General features: G+C 37.1%; 2 protein-coding genes across 6 annotated transcripts; both read left to right on the top strand.

Annotated features, from left to right (window-relative positions):
• Positions 1–62: 62 nt before the first annotated feature.
• On the top strand, positions 63–12,334 carry LOC110916905. Of its 5 annotated transcripts, XR_002580104.2 has the most exons (7): positions 63–338; positions 2,099–2,216; positions 2,290–3,024; positions 3,106–4,259; positions 4,362–4,489; positions 11,445–11,570; positions 11,855–12,334. XR_002580104.2 is itself a non-coding variant. In XM_022161553.1 (5 exons), the coding sequence occupies exons 2-5, from the start codon at positions 2,197–2,199 to the stop codon at positions 11,994–11,996; spliced, it is 336 nt and encodes a 111-aa protein (XP_022017245.1). In that variant the 5' UTR covers positions 63–338; positions 2,099–2,196; the 3' UTR covers positions 11,997–12,334. The 5 variants fall into 5 exon arrangements, 1 of the variants encoding a protein (XP_022017245.1); XR_002580103.2 differs by having other exon boundaries at positions 3,106–4,489; XR_002580102.1 differs by lacking the exons at positions 3,106–4,259; positions 4,362–4,489 and having other exon boundaries at positions 2,290–2,400.
• A 4,597-nt stretch (positions 12,335–16,931) lies between these two features.
• Positions 16,932–18,671, top strand: LOC110917490 (quinone oxidoreductase). The gene is made up of 5 exons (XM_022162036.2): positions 16,932–16,999; positions 17,149–17,296; positions 17,368–17,597; positions 17,737–17,994; positions 18,242–18,671. The coding sequence occupies exons 1-5, from the start codon at positions 16,958–16,960 to the stop codon at positions 18,551–18,553; spliced, it is 990 nt and encodes a 329-aa protein (XP_022017728.1). The 5' UTR covers positions 16,932–16,957; the 3' UTR covers positions 18,554–18,671.
• The last annotated feature ends 6,408 nt before the right edge of the window (positions 18,672–25,079 follow it).

The raw sequence follows: 25,079 nt of genomic DNA, 5'->3' as shown, positions 1-25,079 counted from the left end.
AAAATTCTAATTTCCCTCTCATTTCTCTTGTATCTCCCTACTAAAACATGTTCATTTTTACTTTTCCCCCTATTTTCCTTTTAACCCTAAATGAATTCCCCTCCCAAAATTCATCCCCAGATCTCGTACTGATACCCCCTCTTCTCTTTTTGTTTAATCAGCTTGTTTTGGCATTACGATAAAGAGAGAAAGAAACCGGACACGCAACATCTCCATTGAATCCATCTAATCTCTCCTCTGATTGAACGCGAACCAAAGGAAGAACATAAATCGGAAGCCATCCAATTCTAGACCTTAATCGGAGCGCTGAAAACCAATTAAGGACTGACGTGATTAAGGTAAGTGCAAGAACCCTATTTTCTTCGCATTTATTAAAAAAGCGTTTTGTGGTTGTTTATTCAGACCCTGTAAGCAGTAATCTGCAAGTTCATGTTTTTTTTTGTGGATATAATAAACTGAAAATGCTTCAAGATTTAAACTTTATTGATAAAACTCCACAGATTCGTGAAAATTATGACATTCGTCCCGAAGTTCATGTGTTTGATTGTTGATTTGTAGTGATTTTTTATGATCAGTGTTTGTTAATTTTAGTTCTAGTTAGCTAATTAGGTGAAAATTTGTAGTTAGTTTCAGATTTGTAGTGATTCATAATGCTCGTTTGTTGTTAATTTTAGTTCTAGTTAGTTGATTAGGTGAAAATTTCAAGTTATACGTGAATATGTTTGACATGAGTTATAATTGGTTGTGTGATTGTTTCTGAGAATCATTTGAAATTGTGATAATGATCGAGGTTTACTATGCATTCTATCTTCTTTCAGTTTCAGTTATTGGTTTTTTTGTTCATTATTGTGTTTGCTTGGAAGTTATTTTGTAATTCTCTTAGATTACTGTCCTCTGAAACCAGAAAGGGTGGTTTGGTGTGTGAAATGTATTGATATGATGGGTGTTTGGGATTTTGCTTTTTTAAACTGCTTATAGAAACCCGGCTTTTTTACATGTAGAGTGTAATAAACGAGGTAACATAAAGTGTGGCTAAGGGAATCGAAACAAACAACCAGACAGAGAGTACTAGTAATAATAGAAAACAACTTACTTCACCCTAAAATAAGCAGATCCACATAAACAATAAACAGATAAGCTGTTGAAATAGGCCACCCTAGTTTTCGAGAATCATTTGAAGTTTTAATCTTATTATCATAGTTATTAAAGGCGCTAGCCGCACTCAAGGCGCATAGGCCTGACCTGGGGCCTAGGCACAAAGCGCAAAAAAGCGAGCAACTGAGAAAGCTGTAGAGATGATATAGATCTGGCAAACGGGTCGGTTAGGTTCGGGTTTCGTCATGGGTCAAAACGGGTTTAGGTCAAAACGGAGGCTGATGTGGAGCTTATAGATGGAGGATCAGGATGATTGAGTGTTGTAGAACCATACCCCATGGCCTAATTACTACATGACCCATAATAAGTAAGATGAAGAACCTAATTGGTAACTATAGAATCTGGTGGGAAAATAATAGAACATTTATAAGACTTTTGCAGATCACTCAAATAGTTACAGAACATTCTCTATAAACCCCTCAAACATTCTGAATTCACAAAAAAGGCGCAACAGCAAATCATTAGATGTTACAAGTTAAAATAAGCCCATTCTGAGACCTTTAGACAATAAAGTCACCACCCAATATCACATGAAAATCCATAAATAAACAATGGTCCCAACAACATGAATTGCACCTAGGGGTGTTCATCGAGTTTTTTATTTGGGTTTCGTGTTTTTCGGGTCGGATTGTTTGGGTTTTTCTCTGGGAAAATTGACCCGATAACCAACCCATTTTAAAGTTCGGGTTATTCGGGTTTGGGTTATTCGAGTTTGGGTTAGTTCAGGTCGGGTTATTCGGTTTTTGGGTTTAGATGTAAATGAAAATAAATGTTTTTTTTTATTTTTTTTTACAAAATAGCATCAAAATTCATATTGCTACTTTAAAATCAAATCTTAATACCCCATAAAATCAAATCAAAACTCCGCTATGAGATACTTACTTTCTCTTATTGGTATGTTTGCCGTATGTTGATTATTTTGTCATATACTTTTGAATCATAGAAGGAAGAAACTATGCCTGGCAGCATTGGGTGAATGGATGTAGAAACAGAGGAAACTGAAAATGGTAATAATGATGTATCTCGTCCCTAAAGAGGCTAATGATCAGCCGAAGGAACTAGTAAGTAACTGATCTTGCACTAAAAGTTTATGCAACTCAAGTGTTATATTATTGGCATTTTTTTAAATGGCAGCTATACTAGAAACAAGCTTCTAAAAGGCTATTGCAGAATGGGATACGGGTACTGATGCGGGTCCTCTTGTAACTAGGCGTAGGCATATTCGGTTTGAATCTCTTCATGAAGGTATATAGGGGTGCTAACGGGTCGGGTTTGCGTGTCAACCTGACCCGAACCCGAAAATTTTAGACTGATGCGAACCCGAAAATCATGTCGTACATATGAACCCAAACTCGACCCGAATATTCGAACCCGACCCGTTCAACCCGATTTTTTTTTAATTTTTTTCAGCAAATTAATATATTAAAATTAACACTACAACAAAAAAAACACAAATTTATATAATAAAATTACATTAAAATCATATTAATTTATGTTAACTTCCATTTTTAAGTTATATTTATAGCATAAAATATACACCCAATTTAATTTATGACCTAAAACATATTTTTAAAAATATAATATAATAGAAATGGGTTAAACGGGTCAACTTGCCAACCCAACCGGGTTGACCCGAACCTGACCCGTTTAGCTAAACGGGTTCGTGGGTTCAACCTGAAACTGGCCCGAACCCGTTTAGACTAAACCCAAACCCACGAATTTCGTGTTAGGTTCGTATCATGTTTTCGGATCGTGTCAGAAATTCACACCCCTAAAGATATATGCTTAATATTTTACATCTCTTGATGTGGGTCATGTTCTTCTCATTGTGGCTTCCTTCGTATTGCTCCCTTTTCACCGGTACTCGCTGTAAGTAATTATTAATTGTCTATAATCTTGTTCTCTGATTTATAAACAATTTTGATCATTATTTTGTAATTTTTTTTGCAGGGTGTTGGGGATGCTTGTGGTGCTAATGTTCATCCCAATTTACAATTTATGAGCGCATTATATGGGGCCTTGCTATAGCTAGGTTGATTTTCTGACTTAATAAAGTGATATTTCAAATTTAAAGTGGAACTTTTTGAATCAAAACTTTAGTTAAAAGTGGTTTAGATGTAAAAAAGTTGATGCATGTGATTTAACTTGTTGTATAAAGTAGGTACACTGTTGGGTGGTATATGTTACATACAGAATAAAAATGGTTTTGAGTAGAGGTGTAGTGGTTTGAATTGATGAACCCAACACGACTAGTAAGCTGACACGTTGTAAATAGGTCGTAAACAGATTGAACATATACAATATTTTTTTATTTTATGAGTTTATTTTTTAATAGGTTGACGTGTTAACTTGTTTGATTAAACAGGTTATATAAGTCAGCTTATTTCATTTTACAGTTTAAATGGGTCAGCCTATTTCATTCTGCAGTTTAAATGGGCCAGCCTGTTTCATTTTACAGTTTACACGGGTCTTTTCGAACTATTAACGAACCGATCTCGGTTAGCTCTTGAGCGGTCTGACTCTTGTTTACACCCCTAGTATGGAAGGATAACACTGATTAATATTTGCATTGTTTTGTTCAACCTGCAGGACCTATGTAGGATCGTTGTTGAACCCGAATGAGTCAATCAGAAGAGTTGTGAATCCGATTCAAAGGCGGAATCAGTGAAACGGACGCTCAAACTAATTATAATGCTTCTTTGATTGATTTAACAACGTTTACAACCTGAAAGCAATTTGGCAGCACTTCGTTACAATTTCCAGATCTGTTGCCAAATGAACAACAATGCACCTATATATAGTTGAGGTAGTTTCGCTTATATGGACGTCCATATGAACGAAACCTCATGCTTGTGGTTTCGCTTTTATGGACATTGTCCATATAAGCGGAACCTCTTGCATAACCACTAAGTTTCGACTCTCGAACCTCATGCACTAGTTATTCTAACCTATCCTATTCTATTACATGATACAAGACGAAGTCAATAGACGTAATGCACTAACAGACTCCCCCTCGGATATTGACAAAGTCTTCAGTGGCTATTCTCTGTTATGACACCTCTTCAGTCTTGATCATTTTGCCTTCTCATTCAGATTGTAACAATGTAAGCATCTTTCAATCTTTGTCTTTGATCAGCTTCTCTCTTTTGAATGTTATACCAGGATCTCATCACTGGCTTTATCATCAACAACTTCAACGTCAGCAGGCTCCCCCTTTCGTTAAGCTTCTGTGCTTTTAGGGATCGACACCAAGCTTTCCAGCTAACAAGCTCTTTCTAACTTCCAGCTTGTCTTCAGACTCCCCCTTAGACTCTGCTTTCGGGATCGTAGTCTGGTATCTTATCTGCAACCACTCACACATTTAATAAGTAATAACATTTTAACGTTCCAGAAATCATAAACTGACAAATCAAACTTTTAAACACTCCCCCTATCATCAAAATACAAATAATTTGCAATTTCATCAAACAGGATCAAAACTGACTCTTTAACAGTATAAGCATCCAAATCCCCCACAGTTAATCATCCAAGTCCAACTTAATGACCTTGGAGATATCACAAACTGTTTTTGAATTTTTTATGAAAATTTCAAGTTTCAAATTAATGAACTTGTTTTATTCTCAGAAACACAATCAGCTTACTAAGATTTTGAAACTCAACATCTTAGATATCGGTTGTCAAAAATAAATCAGAAATCAAAATCTTTTTGTATTTTCTGAAAATATAAAGCAATAAAGAAATATGTACAAACATATTTACAAATAATATTTTTGTTTGAGAATGCGACAGAGGATCATATCAGTCTTGACAAGTCACAAGTACCGTTAAGCTTTAATTCATACTCAGAATTAATCAATTCACATAGGCTGTTTCTAAATTCTCACATAATTTTCAATCTATTCAGGATACGAATTAGATGTTTTAAAGACTTAACTCATTCATGTGTCCCACCTCTTGAATATATTCCCGTATCCAGAATATCAATATTCAGTCTTACAGGTGAGTATACTACAATGATATCTGTACATAAATTAGGGGTTAAATGCGAGGACTGAGGGATCTCAGGTCGATACTTCCGTATGCGCAGAGAGATATCAGTTTCGACTTGGCGGTATGTCCCCTTTAGAGGATCTTTTAGCTACAACAACAATGATTATCAATTTTATTGTCTAATCAGCTGAGGGCTTATGCTATGTTTCAAGCATTTGAGGAAAGTATTATCCAAGGACTAGGTCAGAACTTCCATTCAGCAGAAGTCCCGGATTAATACCCCAGACATCATTGAGTATTAAAACCTAGTATATCAGAATACGAGACCTTTCAAACGAGATTTCAGAGGTTACCTATATATCCAAGTAGTGTTCCCCACAAATTTCGCAAGTTTGAAATTTTAGGTTTATATCCCAAATAAATCTACTAAATGTGCGAAAACCTATCAACACATCACCAGTGAAACTGTTTAACACTTTATACTATACAAATCTTTAGCGTACAGTAACTGTCTACTGATGTTCTATCATCTCGTCTTTTTACGCAAAACTCAAATTTTTGAATTTTATCATGTTTTTGGCTTTTTCAAATTTTCTAATGTTTTTGTATTTTCTAACAATTTTTCTCCCCCTAAAATGCAAAATCATTGAAAGAAATTTGACAACACGATACTGATAGCTTTGTCTCGCCATCCATGTTCTGCTAATCATGCACTAAATTATACTAAAAGCAGTAATTACCCCTATGATTTACAACACATTGATTTTTACAGTTTGAAAACCGTTTTTCAATCTGATGAATGTAATCATGTTTGTTCAACCGTGAGGGTTTCGGCGTATTCAATCAACATTTATTCTAACAAAATTAAAAAACAAACATATTTTTGGTTTTTAATTTTTCAAATTTTTAGATTTTTGAAAATATTGTTTATTTATGTACAAACAACACTCAAACTATACTCCCTGTTCAACCAAACCAAGGTCCTGCAACCTCTTCCTCCTCTCCAAATATCAGGCTGCTCCTGTTTTGATTCTCACAGTCTTTGATTCCGATGAGCACCTGCACATTTCAACAATTTGATTATTTGAACAATTTAGCCCAGGTCTGTTGGACCTTAGGCATTTCAACACAATAATTTTCATTCAATTTTGGAAATTCTTTGTCATTTAAAACTTTTTCAGCTTTGATTTCAACTTTCACATCTTTTACCAACATCACTTGTTTCTTAGCACTCCACACTTGACCTTTCGGAGTACCTCTTTTGTAAAAGTTTGTCTCTTTTTGAACCTTTTGATTTTGAACAACATTTTTAGGTTTCCAAAACTCTTGAGGTTTTGTCATATCAACAGATGTTCTCCAACTTTGTGTTGTTTTGAATCTGGGTGTGTGAGAATTCCAGGTCTGTCTTGAATCAAACCTGTTAGGGCTTGATTTCCATTTTTGATTGGAAGCAAACTTGTTCGTATTATATCGCCAAGTTTGTTTCGAATCAAATCTGGTTGACCTTTGTTTCACACTCTCAGATTTCTGTTTTTCAACATCAACAGGCTTTGGATTTTGACACTTTCGTGCAACATGTCCAATTTGATCACATTTAAAACGCACTTTCTTTGAAACATCTTTGGCCTGTTGTTGTTTCTTTTTCATAGCATCAAACTCCTCATTAGACTGTTGTCCAAATTTGAGTTTTTCCTCTTCTTTCAAGCTTTTCCCTTGAATAAAATTCATCTTTTGTTGCAAATTTTGTTTTTTACTTTGATTCCAATTCTGTTTCCTTTTATAACCCAAACCAGCCTTCATGTTTTTCTTCTTAGAACCAGGTTTGTTATAAAAATATTTATGACCTTTACCAGCAAACTTTGGAATCTCAGACTTTTCAATCTCAACCATTTTGAAAACTTTATCAACCTTTTCTGAAATCACATTCTGAATCGGGAATACAATATCTAAGAATAATTTGTCTGATACAATCATGGTATAAAGCAATCCCTTTGAATCATCATTCAAATTTTTCTCGGATTTTGTGTTTTTCAGATATCCATCATAAAGATTTCCTTCATCTTCATCCTGTGATTCAGACTTACCTTTTGTAGACTCATCTTTCAAAACGCTATCAACAACCTTACTTACCACCTCTGAATCATCAGCATCATCAGATTTGGTGTATGTCACATCGATACTTTCAGGTAATTGGTCAGCTATGTTCAAACCCTTTGCCACCTTTTCTTCATCATAAAAAGTATAATTGTTTCTCAATGGTGGTGGTACCTGATGAAATTCTGAACCAATACCCTTTTTGCAATTATCAGTATCTTTGTCATCTGGTGTGATGTTGAAAATGCGTTCGAGAATGTACGAAGAGTTATGATAACTTTGAAGTTTGGTTACAACCTTTTCTTTTTCATCCTAGACTTGTTTAAGATTAGCAATTTCATCAACACATTTGTTCAATTCAATTTGCTTTTCTTTAAACTTTCTTTCATACATTTCTTTAGTGACTAAAGTTTCAGATAATCTTTGATCAAAACTTTTGACTTGGCTCTTCAAAGTATTATAAGCTTCTTGTATTATCTGACTTGACCACTTTAAAGAATCATACTATTTTTATAAATCCTGAAATTTAGATTCTTTTTCAACACAAGCAACACATTTAGCTATACACTTTTCTTTCAAAACCTTTTTTTCTTCTTCAAGACCATGACATTTTAGTGTTAGCTTTTTAATTTTTAATTTCAAAATTTCTTCTGTTTCAACCATTTCTTTACATTTTGTTTTGAAAATTTTCAAATTTGGTTGCTTCAATTTCTTTTGCTTTTATTATTTCTTCTTTTTCAGTACAGGCTTTGCACATTTCTATGCAATTCCTGCACTTGTTTTCTTTTTCAGCATCTAAATCAACATTCGATAAGTCAGAAGATTTTCTTACCTCTAAATCAACATTCGATAAGTCAGAAGATTTTCTTACCTCTGGCTCTTCCAGCACCGATTCTTCTGTCTTAGTTTTCTGAACTTGCTCTTTGTTCTCCTCTTTTTCTTCTTTAAGTGCTTCCTCAATTTTCTGTTATTCTTCAGCTTTCTGTCCCTCTTCAGCAGCAGTCTTCGCAACAGCTTTTACTTCTTCAATCATCTTCTTCAATTCTTCTTCTTTTCTCTTCTTCATCTCTACCACCTTCGGTAGACTTGCTTCACAAACCTCTCTTATCTTCTTCTCCAAATCAGGCAAATATGCTTTATCAGATAATCTTCGTGTGTTGAAAGTAGCCTGCCTAGGAAGCAAATTTGTTACAGCTTTGAAATCCACTTTTGATGGGTCAGCAACAGGATTACCCTGTGGATCCATGTAACATTCCAACTCATCATTCCATCGTTTGGCTCTCTGGGCTTCTTTGAATGGTTCGTTTAATTTTCCGATTTCCCATCTTGCATAGTCTGCTTTCCACCATCTATCAGGATCAGCATCAGCCACAAACGCATACCCAACAACATCTTTTTCAGGGCAAACTTGACTCCAGTCGTAACCTTCATCGTCATATATAACTGCAAGAGCCCTTGATTTTTCTTCAGGCTGTTTCAATCTTGGTGGTTCAGACTTGTTCTGATGGTAAATCGCTTTCTTGTAATAATCTTCGTTGAACGGGTTTTCAGAATCATCAGCAGCATACGCATTTCTGCACTCGCGCTTGAAGTGACCTTTTTGTTTGCATTTGAAGCATGTCACCTTGGATTTATCAAATCCTAGTTTGGTAGATGGTTCACCAATTGACTTCCTCCCTGTGATCTCCATGAACCGCTGTGCTCGACGAACCGCACTGGCCATGCACCATCTTATATCCATTAGTTCCATCTCCTCGGGGTCTAATTGATCATAATCTTCTTTCATCAAATTGGTATTACCAATCTTCCCTGCAACGAGGCTTTCATACAATTCAAGTACAGATGCCAAGAAAACCATCTGTTGTTTCGCCGATTCTTCGCTGAATTCTGCCCATTCTTCAAATCAACTGCGATATTACACTGGAATAGATTCTTTGAAGCAGATTGGTCTGAAGTGTTTGAAGAAGATCCACTGTGAAAACCACTGTGAAGACTTTCATTATTCACTGAATTTGAACTTTCTGCAGAAGACGCTGTTCTTGGAGACCCAGCCTGTGGTGTATTTCCTCTATAGTAAAGTTCCACATTCTGCTGATAAGCTGGACTGTTGACTTTGGATCTTTTTATCTCCAACTCATGGCTTTCAAGCCTTTCAATCAGCAAATCCACTTTTAAATCATTAGGCTTGATTGTATTTTTCAGCATTAGAGCGAAGTATTGCCAATCTTGATCATTGGAAATGAATCAAACAATTTATCCACCATCTCCTCTTCAGAATATTTGATTTCATGTCTGGCCAACTCCATTTTTAGATGTCCGAATCTCTCGATCATTTTACAAACAGATTCATTTTTCATACAATTGAATAAATCAAACTCTTTACGCAACAATTTCTTTTTGTTTTTGACAATTTCATTACTTCCTACACACTTTTTCCCTAACGCTTCCCACAAACTTTTTGAAGTTTTCTCTTGTTCAAGTAACGAAATAATATCCTCTCTCACTGACTGTTTGATTAATGTGATCATCTTATATTCAGCCACAACATTTTTTATGTCTATGTCTGTGAAATCTTTTGGATCGATTAACTCTCCTCCCTCTTTCACTGGTTCAATGTATCCATTTGTTAATTTTAACCAGCTTTCAGGAGCGAAAGCTTTTACCCAACCCTCAAATCTGTTTTTCCACCAGTTATAGTCTTCAACTTTCATTAACTTTGGTGGCTTCTGTTGGCTTCCGTACATGTTCTCAAACTTCAAATTCTCCGAAATCTCTCTTAAATATTCTTTCAACTCAGATCTTCTATCTGTCGATTCGGAAGTAAACGCGTTGTAGAACTCTTCACCGTTGTTTGACATCTTTAATCACCTGAAAGTCAATAACCTGAAAGCAAACAAACAACCTCAATCAGTTTAAACAATATCAAGTAATCTGAAATACACTGACACTCGATTGTCGTGAAATGATCTTGACATGATAAAATTCACTATCGAGCGAAATATGACACACGGGCGAAATCAGATTGAACGTATGAGCGAAACCCAAGTGATGACCAGATGAGCGAAACTATCTTGAACATATGAGCGAAACTTTTTGATGACACATAAGCGAAACCTTATTGATGACAAATAAACGGAACCTGATTTGACTTATAAGCGGAACCTTATTAAACCAAATGAGCGAAACCTTATTGGACCGAATAAGCGAATCCTTATTGGACCGAATAAGCGAAACCTTACTGGACCGAATAAGTGAAACTCTCCTGCTATCCTATGTACACATGAGCGAAACTATGTACTTTTGGAGCGAAACCTCACTGAACTAAGTGTCACAAGAGCGAAACCATGTGGATCTATGAGCAAAACCACACGTTGTCTGAATAAGCGAAACTACATCCGAAGGTGATTTGGTCCATTTTTAATCCGAATTTTGATATGAAACTTTCAAGGGTTTGTTATTATCCACTAATACACATTCTGTGAAAAATTTGATCGATTTTAACCGTGGAAACTTGTTCAGATCGAAAAAGAAGGTGTAGAAGACAGAAAACAGATCCAATTGAGCTAAACTCTTCCTCCTGTGCTCTGATACCACTTGTAGGATCGTTGTTGAACCCGAATGAGTCAATCAGAAGAGTTGTGAATCCGATTCAAAGGCGGAATCAGTGAAACGGATGCTCAAACTAATTATAATGCTTCTTTGATTGATTTAACAACGTTTACAACCTGAAAGCAATTTGGCAGCACTTCGTTACAATTTTCAGATCCGTTGCCAAATGAACAACAATGCACCTATATATAGTTGAGGTAGTTTCGCTTATATGGACGTCCATATGAGCGAAACCTCATGCTTGTGGTTTCGCTTATATGGACGTCCATATGAGCGAAACCTCATGCTTGTGGTTTCGCTTTTATGGACATTGTCCATATAAGCGGAACCTCTTGCATAACCACTAAGTTTCGACTCTCGAACCTCATGCACTAGTTATTCTAACCTATCCTATTCTATTACATGATACAAGACGAAGTCAATAGACGTAATGCACTAACAACCTGTTAGTGGCAGTTCTACACATGTACATTTCTTTGTTTAATTCGTTTTTTAGTGTTTATAATGAATTCAATTAAACATAAATTCAAATATAATCTAATCAGAAAATGAATTTCTTTCTTACTTACTCTGTTTATGTATGTTTGTGAGTTCAGGGAGCTATTTGAAGCCAAAATCAAGCTTGTTGAACTCGGGTTCAGTAGAGATGCAGTTATACAAGCTTTGAAGCTTTTTGATGGTAATGAAGAACAAGCAGCTGGATATCTTCTACCTCTGGAAAAGTGCGTGAATCTGCTGTTTTTGTTTTGATATTTGCTGGTGCTGCATTTAGGATTAATTTGCCATTGGTCGATTAAATTGTGCAATGCATGAAGTAGCTACCGCTGAAACTTAGGATATGATGGTTTATACAGTTTGTTTTTGGCCATTTATCTTTGATTCTTTATCTACTCCACTTCATTTCTGTGTTCTTTGATTTTCAGGATCCTTGCCACCATTGGCCCAACTAAGTTATGGATACTTTTGATTCTAAGCCTGAATTGACAAACATTTGTTTATCCTACAGGTTGTTCCAAAATTTGATTTGGATATTAACTAAGATGATGTGGAAGGCGGGTGTTCCAGCTATGGACAGATCAAGCATATATATGTTGACAAGTATGTGTGTAAGTTCTTTATCTCAGTCTACTAGAATGAGCATGTGTTAGATGTGCAAATTACCATAACATGGGGTTTACAAGTAGCATGAATAAAACAATTGGAGGATCATACAACATCAGAATTGGCCACAAGTTACAAGTTTACTCCCCACCACAACAGCAGTAATGTGCCACGAACCATGAATGCAAATTTGCAGCACTTTTAGGTCTAAAACAATGAGTATGCGGACTTGAAGAAAACAGTCTGGAAATAGTTCTTAGTTTATGTGTAAAGTCATTTTCATTTGCAAGTTTTGTAGATAGGTTAGTATTGGTATTTAAATTGAATACTTATGTATGGATTTTGGGTTATTATTATTAATAGCATTTGGTTTTTAGTTTTCTCATGTTCACTGTAGTTTTTATTTAACAAAAAGGTAATTACACGAAAATGGTCACATAGAACCACAAAAAAAATGTGTGATTAAAGGTTAGATAACAACCGCAAGTGGAATTAGAAAATTTCGTGTGACTATAAATAACCATTAGCCACACCATAGTCACTTTGTTTCTTGTTTCTATGACGGAATGAAACCAAACGTCATGGAAAAAAAGTTATGTGTGATCAAAGATTGGACAACAACCACACTTAAAATTACAAAATGTCGTGTGACTATAAATAAGCACTAGCCACACCATAGTTACTTTGTTTTTTTATTGTGTGACGGAATGATACCAAACGTTATGGGAAAATAAAATTACGTGTGACCAAATGTTAGACAATTGTCACACTTGAAATTACAAAATTTCATGTAGCTATAAATAACTACTAGCCACACCATAGTTACTTTGATTCTTATTTGTGTGACGGAATGATATCAAACGTCACGAGAAAAGAAAATTATTTGTGACCAAAGGTTAGACGATAGCCACACTTAAAATTATAAAATTTCGTGTGGCTTTAAATAACCACTAGCCACGCTGTAGTTACTTTGTTTTTTAATTGTGTGACAGAATGATACCAAACGTCATGGGAAAAGAAAGTTATCCGTGACCAAATGTTAGAGAATAGCCACACGTATAATTACAAAATTTAATGTGGCTATACATAACCATTAGCCACACTTTCATCCCTTTGTTTTTGTTTATGTGACAGAATGATAGCAGATGTCATGGAAAAAACACATATGTGTGACCAAATGTTAGACAATAGTCACACCATCATTACTTTGTTTTTATCGTGTGACGAACTCATAACAAATGTCATAGGAAAAATAAATATGTGTGACCAAAAGTTAGAAAATAGTCACACCTAAAATTCCAGAAGTGTTTTGTGTGTTTAGTAAAAGTTTTTAGCCACACTTACAATAAATTCATGTGACTGTATAATAGAACCGACCCCACTTAGAGTAAATTCATGTGGCCGTTAATACCTTTTAGCCATACTTAATAGACAAAATGTTTGATTACAACAACCCTTTTTATCACACTTTTTTTCAAATTGATGTGGCTAAAATATACTTTTTAGTAAATATATGTGACTATATAATAGAAACGCTCACACTTAAATTAAATTCATGTGGTTGTTGCAACCCTTTAGCCACACATAATGGAGAAAATGCTAGATTTTAACAAAAAATGTTGGTACCTTTTAGCCACATTTTTAAGTTCTAAGGCCACTAAGAAGTGTGTGTGGCCGTATGATACCTACGATGACTTGAGCTTTGGTCACATTTGACATGAAAAAAATATGTGTGGCGAAAGACATATGGTCACACTTTTTTTGTGTGACTGTATCCCTATTTTGGCGTAATGTTTTCGCTGGCCTCTTGTGGACGAAAACACCTGAGGTGTTTTCGGTCATAGGGTGTTTTCGTGTGGGAGCGTGAGGGCAACATTATTAACTATATAAAACATATATTATTAATACAGAATACACATAACAATGTATACCACCTATAATGCACACCATACACATATATATATATATAACACACTTAACACCCACCATTTATAACATACCAACCACAATACGATTTAACATATTATAATACGTACGGTTGTGAAACAAACAAGTCGTGTAAACAAACAATCCAACAATTACGTGCACTAATGCGAAGATGGAATCTTGGAAACTCGAGTTGTCACATCCACACTAAGTTTCTCCCTTACCACTCCACCACCAGCTCATTGGCACTATATTTTTTTATTATTCTTTATATTCTTATTCATATCATTATTGTTACTACTATTAAATATAATTTTTCTTATTAGTTAGTTATTTAATAATGTAGCATCCAACATGTTATTTTCTTGTATTAAGAAAAACTATAGCAATGTAATACTAACCTAGTGAGATTCTCCCATGCTTCGCGGCAAGAGTCAGTCGGTATTAGTTCGGTTCGTTACAGTACTGGCAGTATCATTCCAAAGAGGAAACATAACATTAGTCGAAAACAATAAAAACGAAAATCAATCCCAGTATTGGTTATGTTCGTTTGCATTTTTTGTTTGTTATATTTCAACATTGCAATAGTTTTTTGGAAAATGGACGTATCGATGTCGTACTAAACCGAATTGAAACCGATTAAACAACATATGTATCAATCGGTATCAATATTTAATTTTATTATTAATGTTTTCCATAAACTGACACCCTATTGTGTACCAAACTGAAACGAACAAAATAGGTACCGATATGCATTCATTTTTATAGTATTTTGTTTAATAACAGATACTTTGATCGTATCTTAAAAGTAATATAAGAATATATATAACTAATATCAATTAAAGTAATAAAACAATAAAATAATGAAAACTAAAAAATCAATATTAAACAAAAATATTGAAATACTGTTCATAATAAGTTTCTATTCATATAGATATAATATAAAAATAATACAATGCTTGTTTTTATTATATATATATATATATATATATATATATATATATATATATATACTTTTTAAATATTAACGTATGAAAACTTGATAGACATTTAAAAAATGTGAGGTAAAGCCGTTGTATTTGATCCTTATATATTACTATTTATATTCCATCATCAATTTTACGTTCTGTTTGCGATATATGTATATAACATATATATGTGTGGACGTTCGAGGGGTAAAAGTGAAAGTGTACTAATTTTAACATTGTTTTACTAATTTTGTGAAAATAACGTTAAAAGAGAGGGATGGTTAATCATGCATCATGTGGTGACGTTGACAGCCGAAAGAAAAAGAAGCACATGCACTAATCGGCTTATGTCTTAATTGCTGAGTGTTATGTGCCTTATCTTATGTTCGAGGCTTGATGCAAAACTACTATCGAGCAGGGGGTCTCACTGAAAGCAGGCTCTTTATTCCTACGGGGTAGAGGTAAGACTGTCTGCATCTTACCCTTCTTAGACTCTACCTTAGCTTTGCTATTGGTGAAATTTACTGAGTATGATGATGATGATATATTCCGTCACTTTTAATAGGTATAGCCGTATAGGTTTAATATTTACTATTTTTTATTTTGGTTTTCACTATTCCCATACCCTTATATCTTACTTTTACATTCCTTTTTACTTTATCTCTCACTATATATATATATATAGAAAGAGAAAGATGGGAGAGTGTGTGAATATTATTTTTCTCTGTTTTTTAACGCAATTATATTTGAAGTTATGTTTTGGGATTAATTGCGTCTAACATGGTTGTAAAACAAGGTTTCTAAGTCCAGGTACTCTACGAGTAATTGCTCCAAGGTAGGCTACCGAGGCAACTTTCTTCAACTCCGCCTAATTACTCGGAATCGATCAAACGCGGTCAACCTTAGCCATAATCGGATCTAGTAGGTCAACTCAGACCTAGTTTGACTTTAAAACAAATAAAATATACTTTATATGCCCTATCATATTAAAGAATAAATATCATTTCACGTATTTTGTTATAATTATTAGTAAACTTAATATATTTAATTTCTGAAAACTAATTTCTTTATAATTTAACATGTTCGAGTACTCTCCGCCTAAGCCGAGTACTCTCAACTCTTCACTTGACCGACTAGAGAGCGCCTAACGACTTTTGCAACTAATATAAGTCAATTTTGCCTATCCATTGGACCTACTACATTAATGCATGCTCAACAATTACGTCCTTGTGTGGTCCTTATATATTATGTCGCATATAAGACTTCTTTTGATATTTTTCGGAAAGGATTAATCTTTTTAAGAGAGAAAAAATAATCTAATTATACTTTTTCATCGTAACTTCTTTTCATTCAATAGACAATCGTGTATAATATAAACTAGTGGGTTATTCGCCACTTTGCAGAAAGTGATGTACCCAAGAGAATATTCACACATATTTTACATCAATTAAAAAAACATAAAAACGAATATTTATACCGAAGTTATTCGAGTCATATCGGTTCAATTCGTCATAGTATTGTTACCCTCGTTGCGAATACAACTCCGTTTTCGACGAATTTTATATTGGCACGTTGAGAAAACAAACAAACGAGTACGGTACCGGTAATGATTTTGTTCAAACGGTATCAGTTCTGTTCCACATGATAAAGAAAATCATCAACTGGATTTGACTCATTTGAATAAAACTTTCATTGAATCATATATAAAAACAAGTGCGTCGCAACAGTGTGTATATATATATATTTTTGCAAAACGTTATATTATATTTATATAACGAAGAAAAAGAAAAACGACTTCATTTTATTTAAAAACTAAACTTTTTACTTGTACTGAATGTAACAATTGGATGTCCATCCCATTATGAGTGAGGTCTAAAGTGTACCAAACAAAACGTTGGGATACGTAATATAAACATACCAAGAGGGCATCTGTGTAATTCTTTCTAACCACATACAGATGTTAATTAAATAACTATAAAAAATAAACGCTGGCACTTCTCTTTATAATTTACAACACATCCTATGAACAACTTTTTCACGCCTATAAAAAACGTTTTTAAGCCACAACAAAAAAATCAAACACGTCATGCAATTCACTTCAAAGAACATTTAACATGGTTAAAGCAATTAGAGTTTATGAATATGGTGGCATTGAGGTGATTCTTCTTCAATTCTTTCATTTGTAAAACTAGAAATTCGAACATTTGTAGTTCAAATTCTATAAACATCTTGTATGTCTAGTGGTTAACTCTCGAAGAAAGACAGTGGACGTTATTTGTTTTATATTTATGATCTTTTGTTATAGGTGATGAAATGGGAAGATGTGGAGTTAGGGGAACCGAAAAGCGGAGAAATCAAAGTGAAAAACAAGGCGATTGGGGTAAACCATACGGATGTTTATGCGCGTAGAGGTGCAGCAGAATCTTTCAATGTGCCATTGCCGTTCACACCAGGTGTTTTACTACTCATAATCATGTCTGTTAGCAGCTTGCTGTTTATTGACATAATTTGGACTCACTTGAAGGTTGTGAGGCAGCTGGAGTTGTAACAGCAGTGGGCCCTGGAGTCACTACCTGCAAAGTTGGAGATATGGTGGCTCTTGCTGCGGGTTGGCACACGCCTGCTTATGCTGAAGAAATGGTACTTTCTGCGGATAGAGTTGTAGCAGTTCCGCCTTCTATAGATCCTATTGTAGCAGCTGCTGCAATCTTTAAGGGATTGACGGCTGAAGTTTTGGTCAGGCGTTGCTTTAAGGTGTTTCATTTTTTCATAACAAAAAATTGTTCAACTTAATATAAATGTAACAAGGTAAGAATGCGTATATCAGACCACCAGACCTCACAGGTTTTGCGTAAGTGTATGAATAAATTTTTTTAATTTTGGAAATTAATAGGTTGGACCTGGACATACAATCCTTTTCCATGCTGCAGCAGGAGGTGTTGGATCTTTGGCGTGCCAATGGGCAAACGCGCTTGGAGCCACGGTTATCGGGACTGTTTCAACAAAAGAGAAAGCGGTTCTAGCAAAGGAAGATGGTTGCCACCATGTCATCATCCACAAAGAAGAAAACTTTGTTGATCGCGTTATGGAGATCACATCAGGAAAAGGAGTTGATGTAGTATATGACTCTGTTGGGAAGGACACATTTAGGGTGAGTCATGAAATGTGACAATACAAACATATATATATATATATTGAATAATATCTCACCTCTATATATAATGTGAAGTAAAAACAAACACAACTAGTAAAATCCCATTAACATAAGAAGCTATTGGTAGTGTCTTGAGAGGAAACTATTGCTAGCAATATATTAGATAATCATAAATGTAGCCGGGCTAATACAATTGTTATAGTAATTTAAGAAATTGTTATAATTAAATGTTTGTTTTTTGAAGGGCTCGTTGGCGTGCTTAAAGGTCCGTGGGTACATGGTGGCATTTGGGATGGCATCAGGTGAACACGAACCTCTAAGATTCATACAAGCGGCACAAAAATCAATTTACTACACTGCTGTAACAACATATTCTTACATAGTACAACGAGAGGAGCTTCTTGCAGCTTCAAAAGAAGTATTTTCTAATATCGAAAATGGAGCTCTGCGAGTTCGTTTATACCAGACATATCCTCTGTCACAAGTAGCGCAAGCCCATTTAGACATGGAGAGTCGAAAATCCACTGGTTCAATCGTGTTGGTAGCCGATGCCTAACCAATTTACATATGTTATAGTTCATTAACGTCGGTTTTATAAGTGTGATGATAAATTAGTTAATTTGTATTAACTATTAAGTTTGTTGTTTCATTATAAAAAATATATAATTAAGCTGATATAAATCTTCACTTATTATTTTTTTTAAACGACGTACGGTTAGGATAACGCTAACCAGGTTAGTAGTTAGAAATCTTCACTTATTATGATTTATGTTCAACACATATGAACTCGTAGGAAATAGTAACTTACCTACCTTACCTTACACATTATTATTAGCATTAACTATAGCTTATATATAATTATACTTTAAATTGCAGCATAATTATATAGTCTTAAGTGTTATGCTGGTGTGTTCTAAGCAAGGTGTTCATATTGTGTTTGTACAGGCATAAAAACCTTCTTATTTCCTTGTATCATAGTTTCAAAACTTGCTACTGTGTCTTTGTGCAGCATAATTATATAGTCTTAAGTGTTATGCTGGTGTGTTCTAAGCAAGGTGTTCATATTGTGTTTGTACAGGCATAAAAACCTTCTTATTTCCTTGTATCATAGTTTCAAAACTTGCTACTGTGTCTTTGTGTGTTTACTTATTTCATGATGTCAAACACGTTGGTGTTGGCATTGATCAGCTTCTGCAGAGGCCCGCAATGAGCTCATTGCTTATTATCTTATTTTTATCATTTTCTTGTGATTCACGACTGACCTGATACATGAAGTCTTAAGAGTCGTACTTATAAAGCCTTGTGTTCTGTAGACACTTTGTGCAGTGTTTTGTGAGATTCAAAGAGAGGTGAAAGGCTTGTGTTCTTGACACACATTGTCTAAAGTTTGTCTTTTGTTGCTTCAATATTTTTATTTTTCATTGTTTTATTGAAATATTTAGTGAAGATGCTATGACAATGATTTTATTTTCATTTTCATTCTAGAAACATATCAGTAAACATATCGTATAGATTTGCAATGTAATTTATGGTCTAATTTATGCAGCTTATGTGTTAGGATTACAAATGGATTAAGGATAGGATGATACTCCTTTTTTTAGAGTACATGGGAAAGTGTCTAGTTTAATGCTTACTATACAATGCATTAAACCAAATAGATATCCAATGCATTTAATTCATTCAAGTTGGCAATTTTAGCATCTTGATTAGAGACATGATTTTTAGTTGTAGAGATACTTTTGGGATTTGATTAATGAGTTTTGCAACAAGACTCTATAGACATCTAATATTAGACTTTCCCCAAACACTCCCAAAACAGTCGCTCGCCCAAGAGACCATGCTCACCCCGGCGCTGATGCGTGACCGCTCACGGCACCCCGTTGCAGTGCTCGCGAGCCACCTGGCCAAGTATGTGGCTCACCCTGGCGCTAACCCAACCGCAGTATGCTGCGTGGAGTCTGTTACGTGTGAGCCCAATAACATCACCACCTTTAAATATATGTTTTAATTTTTTTTTTTAAATTTTTGACCCGTAAACAACTATTGTGAACCACTCGACATGGAGAGTATAGGAATGTAAACTCTTGATTTCATTCATTAGAAAAGATTACAATATATACAACATTACAATGCGCTAAGTATGGAAACGATATCAAAGATATGCTATACAAAATATATACAATATATGCGCTAATACACCCCCGCAGTCGAATCGGGAGGCTTCCGAACGTTGAGACTGGAGCGAAAATTGTCAAACAGGACACGAGGAAACCCTTTAGTAAATATGTCAGCAATCTGGTAATGCGATGGCACATGCAAAACGCGAACACACCCCGGTTGGACCTGCTCTCGAACAAAATGAATATCCAACTCAATATGTCTCGTCCGCTGATGTTGGACGGGGTTACCAGACAGATAAATAGCACTAACATTGTCGCAGTATACCAAAGTGGCATGAGACAATGGGCGATGAAGTTCAAGCAGCAGATTTCAGAGCCAACAAATTTCCGCAACAACATTAGCTACGCCCCTGTATTCAGCTTCAGCACTGGATCTAGAAACTGTGGCTTGCCGCTTAGAAGACCACGAAAGGAGGTTGTCACCCAAATAAACACAGTATCCAGAAGTGGAGCGACGAGTGTCAAGACATCCAGCCCAATCAGCATCGGTATACGCAATAAGAGATAAGTTAGGAGTAGGACTTAGAAGAAGTCCGTACTCCGAGGTGCCCTGTAAATAACGAATGATACATTTAAGTGCATTCCAGTGATCTTCAGTAGGTGAGTGCATGTGCATGCAAATCTGTTGAACAGCATAGGAGATGTCAGGTCTGGTGAAAGTAAGATACTAAAGAGCACCAGCAAGACTACAATAAGTAGTGGAGTCAGCAAACAGAGTGGAAGAGGCACTGCTGAGCTTCGGATTGGTGTCGACAGGGGTCACGACTGGCTTACAAGAATCCATAGCGACACGATGTATAATGTCTCGAGTGTTGCTGAGAAAGGAACATGGTATTGCCAGACCGTGTAACCGAGATGCCCAAAAAATAAGTGAGAGGACCAAGATCCTTCATAGCAAATTCGCTAGCGAGAGCAGACATTAGACGTCTTCTAAGATCGTCCGACGAGGTGGTCAAGATAATATCGTCGACATAAATAAGGTGATATGCAGTGTCTCGACCATGCCGATAAATAAATAGGGAGTGATCTGATTTACTCTGTGTGAACCCCTGCAACAAGACAAAGTCAGTAAAGCGCTGGTACCAGGCTCGAGGTGCCTGCTTGAGACCGTATAGAGACTTGCGCAAACGGCAGACATAATCTGGAAAATCTCGACTGCGAAACCCATGGGTTGATGCATATAGACCGTTTCTGCCAGGTTGCCGTGAAGAAAGGCGTTTGTAACGTCTAGCTGATGAATTGGCCAAATTTGAGAGAGAGCCAGAGAAAGAACCAACCGAATAGTAGCGGGTTTCACAACCGGGCTGAATGTTTCACCACAATCAATACCAACCTGTTGACTCCGACCGTCACAAACCAGTCGAGCCTTGTACCGTTCCAAACTCCCATCGGACCTGAATTTATGCTTAAAGAGCCACATGTTGCGTATGATATTCATGTCGGGTGTCCGAGGAACTAACTCCCAGGTCTCATTCTTAATAAGTGCACTAACTTCGTCAGACATGGCACTGAACCACTCGGGTACGGACAAAGCAACTTGGTGATTTTTGGGTATATGGACGATGGTAGAAGTGTGAAGGTTGAACGGATGTTTGGGTTTAACTATACCATCCATTGCGCGTGTGCGCATGATCCGGGTGGGAATACTGGACGAGGGATTGGACGGAGGTAGGTTGGCCGAGTTCGGTTGCAGGTAAGAGGTAGTGGGCTGGGCCGTGGGTGAGGTATTGGGTTGGGCCGTGGGTGAGGTGTTGGGTTGGGCCGTGAGCGGGGTAGCGGTTGGACGAGTAGAGGGGTAGGAAACCCGATCCCATAGGAGCGGATGAAAAACATCGGACATGAATTCGTAAGCTCGAGGGGCGGGTGGCATGGTGGAGGCGAAAGGAAAGACCGTCTCCTCAAAATGTACGTGACGGGAGACGTAGAAGGTGTTGGTGGAAAGATCGAGGCAACGGTAGCCCCGATAGTTAGGTGGGTAGCCGAGGAAAACACTAGGTTTTGATCGGTTGGCAAGTTTATTTATAGTCGTGGATGGAAGTATAGGGTAACACAGACAACCGAACACCCGAAGATGATCGTAAGTTGGGTCACGGTGGTAGAGCCGAGTGGTAGGGGTGAGAAATTTATGGTGTTTGTTGGGGATGATGTTGAGTAAGTAGGTGGCTGTTTCAAGAGCGTGGTGCCAAAAATTAGGAGGAAGGGGGGATTGGGCAAGGAGAGAACGTATCATGTTATTAATGGTTTGTATTTTACGTTCGGCTTTGCCGTTTTGGGAGGAGGTATAGAGACATGAAAAACGGAAATGCATACCGTGTTGTTTGCAAAATGTTTGGAAAGAAGAATTGGAGTATTCCTTTCCGTTGTCACATTGAAATTGTTTTATTTTCTTTTCAAATGGGTGGTTATTAAGGCGTTAAATTGAGAAAAAATGGAGAAGACATGTGAAACAAAATATAATATCGATGGCCCCCGATGCTAGGCACTTGCGAGGTCCATATGTCACTGTGAATAACATAAAAGGTAGACAAGTAGTATTGGGGAATCATAAAAGGGAAATTTAGTGCTCTTGCCAAAAATACAAGGTTCACATAAAGTTTTATTATGTTTATCAATAGTAGATGAAATAGGTAAAGATAACGAATGCAATAAAGAAGCGCCCGGGTGCCCGAGTCGTTGGTGCCAACGATCTTGAGAGGTAGCAGCAAAAGCATTAGAGGTGTTGGAGACGGAAGGAAGAGGAGCAGTCAGCGGGTAGAGGTCGCCCGAGCTATTGCATCGTAGGATGGGAGCCTTGGTCTTGAGGTCCTTCACAGTAAAACCGAAAGGGTCAAATTCAATAGAAAGTAGGTTGATGGTGGTGAGTTTTTGGATAGAAATAAGGTTTTCAATAAGATGTGGGGCAATCATGACATTGTTTAATTTAAGTGGGGGGTAAGGAGGGGGTAGGGTGAAGTTGCCTTGTCCGATAACAGGAATGGTCATGCCATTACCGACTGCAGGGCCGGCCCAAAGGTCATCTAAGTGAAGCTAGGGCTTTAGGCCACAAAAGTTTTTGGGCCTCCGTTTTGAAGAAAAAAAACAATATATATTAATCTAATGTGGGTATTAATATAAATAATATGTTTGTATAAGCAAACATTTATTGTAGTTTAGTGGTTTGAAGACCCCTCCTTTATTATGTAGGCAATTTTATATCTTTTATGTCTCTAGTTCGATTCTAAGCAATAGCCATTTTATATCTTTTTTGTCTTTTTATTGAACACCCTTGAACAGGGTAACTATGCGGGTTTTTTTTGTCTGCCAATTTCCATTTCTTTTCTCTTTTCTTTTTTCATAATCTGATTTATCATAAGTTTTTTTCATTGTGATTAATGATATAAGCATTGTGATAATCTGATTATTTCATTGCAATTGATAATACAGACATTTCGATAATTTAAGCAGATTGCTATTTGCCTATTATTCTATCATTTTTTTTATAATTTTATACCAATAACTCAATGTCGAATTGTAAAAAGGATCACTTCAAAAGGCCGTCGACTTTATAGTTCGCTTAGGGCCACCAAAAACTTTGAGCCGGCCCTGACCGACTGTAATAAATTTGTTAGTGCAAGTATTAAAAACAGACGGAGAGATGTTACCTTGGGGGATGGTCATGTGGCCTGTTGCGCCCGTATCCATGATGCCATGCGGGTCAGGTTGATTGAGAGCGAGAGTGTAGAGGGCCTGTTGAATGTCCGTAGGAGTGAATGCAGCAGCCATGTGAGCTTGATCAGGATGTGGCCCTAAGATGCCGGCAGTGGGGTTATGTAGCCGCGGGTTGGTCGGGTAGGGGCAAGGCGGTGTGCCATAGGGTGGAGCGGTGTTGTTGATGAGATAACCCCATTGCTGAGCCGTCCAGGAGTTGGGAAACACTATATAAGGATGTTGGGGCTGACCACCGTAACCACGACCGCCGCCCCTTGAGCCGGAACGACCTCGGCCACGGGAACGACCCCGGCCGCGGCTGCGAAAAGCAGTGTAGAAGTGAGTAGAAGGCTGGTCAGCAGGCGCGGAAGGGCTGGCCACGGCTGCGAGAGCGGTGGAGGAGGTAGAGGCGGCTCGTGTGGCCTGTGCTTTCTTTTCAGTTTCTTCCATGGTAAGGCGGGAGCGGCATTCACTGAATTCGGGTAAGGGATCCCGGTGTTGTAGGACCGTGGAGATGTTGTCATAGGCATCGGTCAGGCCACTCAAAAGCTGGGTGACCAGACGTTGGTTATCAACTGGTGCCCCGACGTTTTTCAGTTGGTTTGCCAGATGCTTGACCTGTTGGCAGTAGGCGGACATGGAAGGGAAAGCATCAAGATGGATGTTGGAGAACTGCTGTTGGAGTTGAACCTGGCGAGCACTTTTATTATCACTGAAGTGATCAGCAACCGCAGTCCAAGCTTCGCATGCGGTTTGGCCTGGGGTAAGAATGATGCAGAGGAGATCGGTAGAGATGGTTCCATAAATCCACTGTAGGACAATGGAGTCAAGGCGCTTCCAGAGGGCCTCCGACTCGGCCAAAGCAGCGGCTTCAGGAGAGCCGGCGGCGGGAGCAGGGGCGACAGCGAGTTGCTTGGGTTTGAGATGGTCAAGGACCTGGTAGGCGCTGCAGTGGACCTCAAAGAGGGCGGTCCAGGTGGTGTAATCAGATGTTTCGACCTCGAGGGTGATGGGAATCATGTTTTTGATGTTGTTGACCGTCATGGCCGGGTGAATCTTAGTGTCCATGAGAAGAAGGAGATGATCGAGAGAGGCAGTAGGGAAAGGGGAGGGTGCGACGGCAGCAAGAAGAAGAAGGGGGAGGGTGGGCGACGACAATTTAGGGTTTGGCTCACTGGACTCGTGATACCATATAGGAATGTAAACTCTTGATTT

The sequence above is a fragment of the Helianthus annuus genome, chromosome 16 (genome assembly GCF_002127325.2).
Source record: "Helianthus annuus cultivar XRQ/B chromosome 16, HanXRQr2.0-SUNRISE, whole genome shotgun sequence".
Classification (NCBI taxonomy): domain Eukaryota; kingdom Viridiplantae; phylum Streptophyta; class Magnoliopsida; order Asterales; family Asteraceae; genus Helianthus; species Helianthus annuus.
This window is presented reverse-complemented; position numbering and strand designations above follow the sequence as displayed.